General features: G+C 46.0%; 1 protein-coding gene across 6 annotated transcripts; it reads left to right on the top strand.

Annotated features, from left to right (window-relative positions):
- The first annotated feature begins 769 nt into the window (after positions 1-769).
- On the top strand, positions 770-9,668 carry LOC125542232 (putative disease resistance protein RGA4). Of its 6 annotated transcripts, none has more exons than XM_048705225.1 (5): positions 770-1,055; positions 2,506-2,566; positions 4,210-4,506; positions 4,620-9,010; positions 9,211-9,668. In XM_048705225.1, the coding sequence occupies exons 4-5, from the start codon at positions 4,657-4,659 to the stop codon at positions 9,294-9,296; spliced, it is 4,440 nt and encodes a 1,479-aa protein (XP_048561182.1). In that variant the 5' UTR covers positions 770-1,055; positions 2,506-2,566; positions 4,210-4,506; positions 4,620-4,656; the 3' UTR covers positions 9,297-9,668. The 6 variants fall into 6 exon arrangements, with proteins under 6 accessions (XP_048561182.1, XP_048561175.1, XP_048561169.1 ...); XM_048705218.1 differs by having other exon boundaries at positions 2,506-2,570; XM_048705212.1 differs by having other exon boundaries at positions 2,503-2,566.
- Positions 9,669-9,707: the final 39 nt, after the last annotated feature.

Genomic DNA, 9,707 nt, shown 5'->3' with positions numbered 1-9,707 from the left:
CCTTCCCGTGGTTGTCGGGGGCGATTTTAACCTCCTCCAATTCGCGGAAGACAAGAGAATGCACATGTCAATTTTGCACGTATACAAATGTTTAATGATTGCATTGTTTATCTTGGTCTTCGCGAGATAGATAGGATTGGTGTCAGGTTCACCTGGACAAATGTTAAAGGGAAAGTTTACCCCCACAAGAAGGGGTTGGTATGTAGACCCATTGGCGCAAGTCCCTTGGGCATGGGAGGGGAGTCCAAGGAGAGAATGATGCCATTGGCCGATATCCCTTCCTCTGCAGTAGCACGATTGACGTTAGGGTTGCTTTCGACCTTGGCGAACCGCCAATAGGAGGAGCAAAGGATTGCCGCAGCGCAGCCCAATGAACGATCACCACTATTCACCGGTCTCAATAACTTTCAGGTTGACCAAGTTGTACACCACAGTGTACTCACAACATGAATATAGAGTTCATTTAGAAAAGGGGTTAATTTGATAAATGCCACTTCAAATATGGCGATTCCGAGAAATGCCACTGTAATTTTTAAATTTTGAAAAATGCCATTTCTGGTGACATTTTTCGAAGTCTGGAGTTGCATTTTTCAAAGTTTGTAAAAAAAGTTTGAAAATTGCAGTGGCATTTTTATGAATCGTCATAATTGGAATGGCATTTATCTAATTAACCCTTAGAAAAAAGAAATCAGAGTTCAGTTTAGAGCGAGTAGGCCCAACATAAGAGGCCCCCGAATCATAAGCCCAGCCCAGCCCAGCCCACCCACACTTTGCCGGTCTGCATCTCCTTCTCCTCTTCGCCGCCGAGGTCACCGAGGCCGGCCGGCCGGCCGCCACCGCCGCCACCCTTCCTCCAAGGCCGGCCGGGCCGCCTTGTTCTGTGGCTGCTGGCAGTGGTGCAGCGAATCTCCCACCTCACCACCACCACCACCACCGCTATCTGTCCGTCCATGGCTGCGGCGACCTCCGGCGTCAGCAGGACCCAGCGCGGCGGCGGCTGGCAACAACAACGGCGACTTCGGCCTCCAAGATCCCCATCCCGCCTCCCGCTCAAGGTAGGTACTTACATCACTTGCTGGCTTCCCCGCTCTGTTCAAATCTGTTCATACATCTTCTGCTAGAATTTGTTTTAGCTTTTGCTGTTATTTCCAGTCCGTATGTATATTTCGTTCGTAGCTCAAAACGAATCTTGCAAATGGTTCAATAGATTTACATTTACATTTGCAGGCAGCACAGCTTGCAATTGGCTGCTGATGCTGGTACCACACTTTGTAACGCAACGCATAAAACAAATGCCATGAGTGACTGACGAGACTGAAAAATCAATCACTTTCCTCCTCGTCCTGGGTGAAAACCATGTGGCTGCTCGCATGATGCATCAAACGTAGTATCTGAAACAAAATTATCCTCCTGCCTGCCTGCCTGCAAGTGGAGGTTTTGTAATGGCACTGCACGCCGTCTCAGACGACTGTCTGTGCCTGCCTCGGTGTGGCCATTCAATTACTTTATTAGAGCCTGCATCGTTAATGGCAAGAGATTAAACATTGTTCTCGTTACCATTGGCTCGAGAACAGATCTCAGGCCGTATACAACCGTTGTAGATTGTAAACATTCAGGTAAAATATTTTCTATACACTTCAGAGTGAAAAAACAGAGAGAATATAGTTACAAAATCCAAGCGGATGGAGCCTTGATGATTAGAGGAAAGCAGGGACGCAATAATAGATTTACAGCACAGCTTGTAAATAGGTGCTGATGCTGATGGCATGGCATTGGTAGTACGTTTTGTAATGGCACTGCACGCCGTCTCAGACAGCTGTCGCCGGTGGCCAGGTTAAGTATTCTTCTTGTGATTGGCCCGAGAGCAGATCTGAGGCTGTATACGACCATTGCATACTGTAAACATCCGGCTTAAATATATTTCAATACATTTTAGAGTGGAAGAGAAGAGAATTGGAGTGTTAGATTCAATTGCAAATATGTTGAATCCAAGCGGATGCAGCGTTGATGCTACTCCTAAGAGGAAACAAATGATGCAATGGATTCACAACACAACTTGTGAATAAGTGCGACCAACTGGGTGCTGATGCTGATGGCACGGCATTGGTAGCACGCTTGTAAATGTCAAGGCCGTGAACCCTGTGTCATGACCAAATGACGAAAATGAAAAACTAATCAGTCCCCCCCCCCCCCCCCCCCCCCCCCCCCCCCCTTGTATTCGGTCACTACTCACGTGATGCAGCAGACGTATCTGAAACAAATTATCTTTCTGCCTGCAAGTGGGCGTTTTTGTAATGCCAGTGCACGCTGTCTCAAATGCCTGTCGGCACCTCGGTGTAGCCATTTTGATTACTTTATTAAAGCCTGCATCGCTAATGGCAAAATTAAATATTTTTGTTGTGATTTGATTGAGAACAGATCTCAGACTACATATGACCGTTGTATATTGGAGAGCTCAAGCACTATACTCATCCCGCTCACAACAATCTCTTCTCAACTCAGCAGCACCCAGCGCGGCGGCGGCGGGCAGGACTCCAAGACCCCATCCCGGCCTCTCTTCAAATATGTAGGTACCCCCTCAAGGTTCCCCTTCCCCTCCCCGTTCACTCTGTTCGAATATGTAGGTACCTACAGAAGACGCATCTGTTCAAATCTGTTTCTGCATCCTCTGTTAGAATTTGTTTTAGCTTTTGCTGCTATTTCTAGCTAGTCTAACTTCTGTATTATGTATAATTGGTTGGTAGCTCAAAACGAAACTTGCAAATGGCATTTACAGCACAGCTTACAAATAGGTGGGATGGGTTCAACTTGCAAGTATGACTGACGAAACTGAAAAATTAAACACTTTTCTTCATTGTATTGGGTGACAAGCATGTGACTGCTCACGTGATTATCTTCCTGCCTGCAAGTGGATGTTTTGTAATGCCACTGCACGTCCGTCTCAGACGACTGTCTGTGCCTGCCTCGGTGTGGCCATTCTATTACTTTATCAGAGCCTGCATCGTTAAAGGCAAGATTAAACATTGTTCTCGTTATTATTGGCTCGACAACAGATCTCAGGCTGTATACGACCGTTGTACGTAAGATTGTAAACATTCAGGTAAAATATTTTCGATGCACTTCAGAGTGAAAATAAGAGAGAGAATATAGTTACGAAACCCAAGCGGATGGAGCCTTGATGATAATTAAGAGGAAACCAATGGAGCAGTAGATTTAGAGCACAACTTGCAAATAGGTGCGACCAACTGGGTGCTGATGCTGATGGCATGCCATTGGTAGCACGCTTGTAATGCACAAAACCAATGTCATGACTGACGAAACTGAAAAATTGAACACTTTCTTCCTTGTATTAGGTGACAAGCATGTGACTGCTCACATGATGCATCAAATCGTAGTGGGCGTTTTGTACTGGCAGTGCACGCCGTCTCAGATGGCCTGTTGGTGCCTGCGTCACCAGTCGCCAGGTTAAATATTGTTCTTGTGATTGGCCCGAGAACAGATCTTGGGCTGTACACATTCGTTGTATACTGTGAACATTCGGGTAAAATATGCTGAATACATTTTAGAGTAAAAAAGAGAAGGGGGCATTGGATTCAATTGCAGAATCCAAGTGGATGGAGCATTTTATATTGAAAAAAAGGTGGATGAAGCGTTGATGGTACTCCTGAGAGGTAACACACGATGCAATGGATTCACAGCACAACTTGTGAATAAGGGCTACCAACTGAGTGCTGATGCTGATGGCAAGGCATTGGTAGCACGCTTGTACTCCCTCTGTAAACTAATATAAGAGCGTTTAGATCACTACTTTGGTAATCTAAACGCTCTTATATTAGTTTATGGAGGGAGTAAATGTCAAGACCGTGGATCATGACTGACGAGAATGAAAAACGAATCTCTGCCTTCCTCGTAGTGGGGACAACCATGTGACTGCTCACATGATGCTTCAAACGTATCTGAAACAAAATTATTTTCTTAGCTGCAAGTGGACGTTTTGTATTGGCGGTACACGCTGTCTCAGACGGCTGTCGGCGCCTCGGTGTAGCCATTTGATTGCTTTATTAAAGCCTGCATCGCTAGTGGCAAGAATACATTTATTTTTCTCATGTTTGGTTCGAGAACAGATCTCAGGCTACATACGACTGTTGTATATTGGAGAGCTCAAGCACTATACCTTTCCCGCTCACGACATTTCTCTTCTCAACTCAGGCATCCAAAAGCTTCAAGACCTCACAAAAATCTCCCAACTCCCAGTCGTCGGACTAGAGCCTGCCTACAGCCCCACCCACGCATCCGTTCAGCGCCGGCCACCATAACTTCACTGGAGTCGCCTCCTGCTTCTGCGCCGCGTCGCCGGCACTGACAAGGCTCTGAACCTGCTGCTGCTGCTGCTAACGCCGATACAATGCTGGAGCTGGCGCAGACGTGCCTGTGAGGACCGCGTCTTCCTCGCTGCTGCTGCTGCGTTGCTGGTCCTGGGTGCTGATCAGGGGCAAGCTCGTGAAGGTAACTATGGCTGCAAGATTGTATTTTGACTTGTAATTTGTTCAAGAACAGATCCCAAACTCTACTTATACACGTCTTGCTCACACCATTGTCTGCTTCATTAATTTCTGCAGTGCATCTGTGTTGGAGGAGTTTCTTCCGAGAGTTCCAATGGCGGAGCTGGTGGCCGCCATGGCCATCCGGCCACTGGTGTCCATCCTAATGAGCAAGGCGTCCAGCTCACTCCTGGATGAGTACAAGGTGATGGAGGGAATGGAGGAGCAGCACAAGGTTCTCAAGCGCAAGCTTCCAGCCATCCTTGACGTCATGACTGACGCCGAGGAGCAGGCAACGGAGCATAGAGATGGCGCCAAAGCCTGGCTCCAGGAGCTCAAGACTGTGGCCTATGAGGCAAATGAAGTCTTCGATGAATTCAAGTACGAAGCACTCCGCCGTGAAGCCAGGAAGAAGGGGCACTACAGAAAGCTTGGATTCGATGTAATAAAGCTATTCCCTACTCACAACCGTATTGTGTTCCGCTACAAAATGGGTCGCAAGCTTTGCCGGATTCTGAAGGCCATTGATGTCCTTATAGCGGAGATGCATGCCTTTAGGTTCAAGTACCGACCACAGCCGCCGGTGCCCAAGCAGTGGAGGCAGACGGATTCTGTTATCACCGACCTGCAAGACATTGCCAGCAGATCCAGAGACAAGGATAAGAAGAATATTGTCGCTACACTACTTGGTCAAGCTAACAATGCAGATTTCATAGTCGTTCCCATTGTTGGAATGGGGGGCCTTGGCAAGACCACATTAGCGCAGCTCATATACAATGATCCTGAAATTCAGAAGCATTTCCAGTTGCTGCTCTGGGTTTGTGTCTCTGATACCTTTGATGTGAACTCCCTGGCCAAGAGTATAGTTGAAGCATCTCCCAATAAGAATGTTGATACAGACAAACCACCACTGGATAGACTTCAAAAACTGGTCAGCGGACAGCGGTATCTCCTTGTATTGGATGATGTTTGGGACAACAAAGAGTTACGTAAGTGGGAAAGGCTGAAGGTATGTCTTCAGCATGGTGGCATGGGCAGTGCAGTGTTGACAACAACTCGTGATAAACGAGTTGCTGAAATTATGGGTGCAGATAGGGCAGCCTACAATCTCAATGCTTTGGAGGATCACTTCATAAAGGAAATTATTGTGGATAGAGCATTCAATTTAGAGAATGGAAAGCCTCCCGAGCTACTCAAGATGGTTGGTGAGATTGTGAAGAGATGTTGTGGCTCTCCATTAGCTGCAAGTGCACTGGGCTCTGTACTTCGTACCAAGACCACCGTGAAAGAATGGAATGCTATAGCATCTAGAAGCAGCATTTGCACTGAGGAAACTGGAATCTTGCCAATACTCAAGCTTAGCTACAACGACTTGCCATCGCACATGAAGCAGTGCTTTGCTTTTTGTGCTGTATTTCCAAAGGATTACAAGATTGATGTAGCGAAGCTGATCCAACTATGGATCGCAAATGGCTTTATCCCTGAACACAAGGAAGATAGTCTTGAAACCATTGGACAACTTATTTTTGATGAGCTTGCTTCAAGGTCATTCTTTCTGGATATAGAGAGGAGTAAAGAACACTGGGAGTATTATTCCAGAACAACATGTAAAATCCACGATCTTATGCATGATATTGCAATGTCTGTTATGGGAAAGGAATGTGTTGCTGTGACTATGGAGCTAAGTAAAATTGAGTGGCTTGGAGATACTGCTCGGCATTTGTTTTTATCATGTAAAGGAACAGAAGGTATTTTGAATGCTTCTTTGGAGAAAAGATCCCCTGCCATTCAAACACTCATATGTGATAGTCCTATGCAAAGTTCATTGAAGCATCTATCAAAATATAACTCTTTGCACGCCTTGAAGCTCTGTATTAGAGGCACAGAATCATTTCTTCTGAAATCAATGTATCTGCATCACCTGAGGTACCTTGATCTCTCATACAGTTCTATCAAAGCACTTCCTGAAGATACAAGTATTCTATATAACCTGCAAGTGTTGGACCTTTCCTACTGTAATCATCTTGATCGACTTCCAAGGCAAATGAAGTATATGACTTCCCTCCGTCACCTCTACACTCATGGATGTTGGAACTTGAAGAGCATGCCTCCAGAACTAGGAAAACTCACTAACCTGCAGACGCTGACATGTTTTGTGGCAGGAGTTCCTGGCCCTGATTGCAGTGATGTTGGAGAGCTGCATGATTTAAAGATTGGTGGTCAGCTAGAGCTACGCCAGGTAGAGAATGTTGAAAAAGCAGAAGCAGGAGTGGCGAATCTTGGAAACAAGAAGGATCTCAGAGAACTGTCGTTAAGATGGACAGAGGTTGGCGAGAGCAAGGTGCTTGACAAGTTCGAACCTCATGGTGGGCTGCAGGTTCTGAAGATATATTCCTATGGAGGAGAGTGCATGGGTATGCTGCAAAACATGGTTGAGATCCATCTTTTTCATTGTGAAGGATTGCAAATTTTGTTCAGATGCAGTGCAATCTTCACTTTTCCAAAACTGAAGGTGCTTATGCTAGAACATCTGTTGGGTTTTGAAGGATGGTGGAAAATAGATGAGAGGCAAGAAGAACAAACAATATTTCCTGTGCTTGAGAAGTTGTTTATTAGCTATTGTGGAAAGTTGGTAGCATTCCCTGAAGCACTATTGCTGCGAGGACCTTGTGGTGAAGGTGATTATACATTGGTACGCTCAGCATTTCCTGCCCTGAAGGTGCTCAAAATGGAAGATTTGGAGAGCTTTCAGAGATGGGATGCAGTCGAAGAGACTCAAGGAGAACAGATATTGTTTCCTTGTCTAGAGAAACTGTCAATTGAGAAATGCCCAAAGCTGGCAGCATTACCTGAAGCACCATTGCTGCGAGGACCTTGTGGTGAGGGTGGTTATACATTGGTACACTCTGCGTTTCCTTCCCTAAAGGTACTCAAAATGGAAGATTTGGAGAGCTTTCGGAGATGGGATGCAGTCGAAGAGACTCAAGGAGAACAGATATTGTTTCCTTGTCTTGAGGAACTGTCAATTGAGAAATGCCCAGAGCTGATAAATTTACCTGAAGCACCATTGCTTGAAGAACCATGTAGCGGAGGTGGTTATAGATTGGTACGTTCAGCCTTTCCTGCCCTCAAGGTGCTCAAAATGAAATGCTTGGGGAGTTTTCAGAGATGGGATGGTGCTGCCAAAGGTGAACAAATATTTTTTCCACAGCTTGAGAAACTATCAGTTCAGCAATGCCCAATGTTGATAGATTTACCTGAGGTACCAAAAATCAGTGTGTTAGAAATTGAAGATGGCAAGCAAGAGATCTTCCAGTTTGTGGACAAATATTTGTCCTCATTGACCAATCTGATACTGAAGCTAAAAAATACAGAAACACCATCAGAGGTTGAGTGCACTTCAATTCTACCTGTGGACAACAAGGAGAAATGGAACCAGAAATCCCCTCTGACAGTTGTGGGGTTAGGATGCTGCAACTCATTCTTTGGACCAGGTGCACTAGAGCCGTGGGGCTATTTTGTACACCTTGAAAACTTGGAAATTGATAGATGTGATGTGCTCGTCCACTGGCCAGAGAATGTGTTCCAAAGCATGGTATCCTTGAGGACATTACTGATTAGAAACTGCAAAAATCTGACTGGATATGCACAAGCTCCTCTTGAGCCGTTGGCGTCTGAAAGGAGTCAGCACCCGAGAGGTCTGGAGTCTCTTTATTTAGAAAACTGCCCAAGTTTAGTAGAGATGTTCAACGTCCCGGCATCTCTCAAGGAAATGTATATTGATGGGTGCATTAAGCTTGAGTCCATATTCGGCAAGCAGCAGGGCATGGCAGAGTTAGTCCAAGTATCTTCTAGCAGTGAGGCAGACGTGCCTACAGCTGTATCAGAGTTGCCATCCTCACCCATGAATCACTTTTATACATGCCTAGAATATCTACGTTTAGTTGGATGTGGAAGCTTACCAGCGGTTCTAAGTCTGCCTTTGTCCTTAAAGACCATACGGATTGCTGGCTGCAGTAGTATTCAAGTCCTATCATGCCAGCTGGGTGGGCTCCAGAAACCAGAAGCCACTACCTACAGAAGCAGAAGTCCTATCATGCCACAGCCACCAGCAGCAACTGCAAGAGAGCATTTACTTCCTCCCCATCTCGAATCTCTAACAATATGGGACTGTGCTGGCATGTTGGGTGGGCCTCTCCGTCTGCCTGCACCCCTCAAGACACTGCGCATTATTGGCAACAGTGGGCTGACATCGCTGGAGTGTCTGTCGGGAGAGCACCCCCCATCGTTGGAATACCTTGATCTTGAAAAATCCAGTACCCTGGCATCCCTGCCGAATGAGCCGCAAGTATACAGTTCTCTCTGGGCTCTTGAAATTAGAGGCTGCCCTGCTATAAAGAAGCTCCCTAGATGCCTGCAGCCGCAACTGGGCACCATCGACCACAAATTTCTAGATGCCTGCTATAAAGGTATGCTTGCAGCACGTCCTTCTATCTTGGCCACATTTAATAAACAGATGCAGTCATCCATTCCATCCCTTGTACATAATGGTCAACACGTTTGCAAAAGTTTCTTCTCCATTATTTGAATGCCATCATGCTATACATTATGATATAACACATTAGTTTGTACAAGTTTTTTTTTCTGACATCGCTTGTGGTATGTGCAGTAACGGAATTCAAACCATTGAAACCGAAGACATGGAAGGAAATACCGAGGCTAGTCCGTGAGCGGAGGCAGGCCTGCCGGAGCTGAAGCTGAAGGTCATTCAGCTTCTATTCAATGACAGGCCTGATCCCTGATTGTTGCTCTGCTCTGCTAGGGGAATGGCCTGTGATTGCTTCTACAGCTGAACTGTGCCGCAGTCCGCTCTCGGTCGAGAACTGTCGGGGCCTGCGGTGTAGCGCGGCTGCTGCTGCTTGGCGTTGAGTCGGGCATCTCTGAATCAACATCCCAGGCCAAGACCATCTCATCTTTTGTACACCATTCCTGTCATGTAGCCCAGTGTTGTATCTGAATAGCTTCTTGCACCATACAATGTTTAATTTGTACACCAAAAGACTGGGGAGGATACAAGATGTTTGTTTTACCCAAATATTTATGCCTAACAACATATACAAGGTTCCATAATTTTTTATCAGCCACTCAGACATGGATTTTACCAAT

The sequence above is a fragment of the Triticum urartu genome, chromosome 1, assembly GCF_003073215.2.
Source record: "Triticum urartu cultivar G1812 chromosome 1, Tu2.1, whole genome shotgun sequence".
Classification (NCBI taxonomy): Eukaryota; Viridiplantae; Streptophyta; class Magnoliopsida; order Poales; family Poaceae; genus Triticum; species Triticum urartu.
Note: the sequence above shows the minus strand (reverse complement) of the source record. Positions and strands in the feature narration are given on the sequence as shown.

What these genes read in the sequence shown, in the direction of transcription:
- LOC125542232 (XM_048705225.1), top strand. Translation starts at nt 4,657, where the DNA reads ATGGCGGAGCTGGTGGCCGCCATGGCCATCCGGCCACTGGTGTCCATC. An exon ending in TCTAGATGCCTGCTATAAAG is followed by an intron (nt 9,011 to 9,210) that starts GTATGCTTGCAG and finishes TGGTATGTGCAG; the next exon opens with TAACGGAATTCAAACCATTG.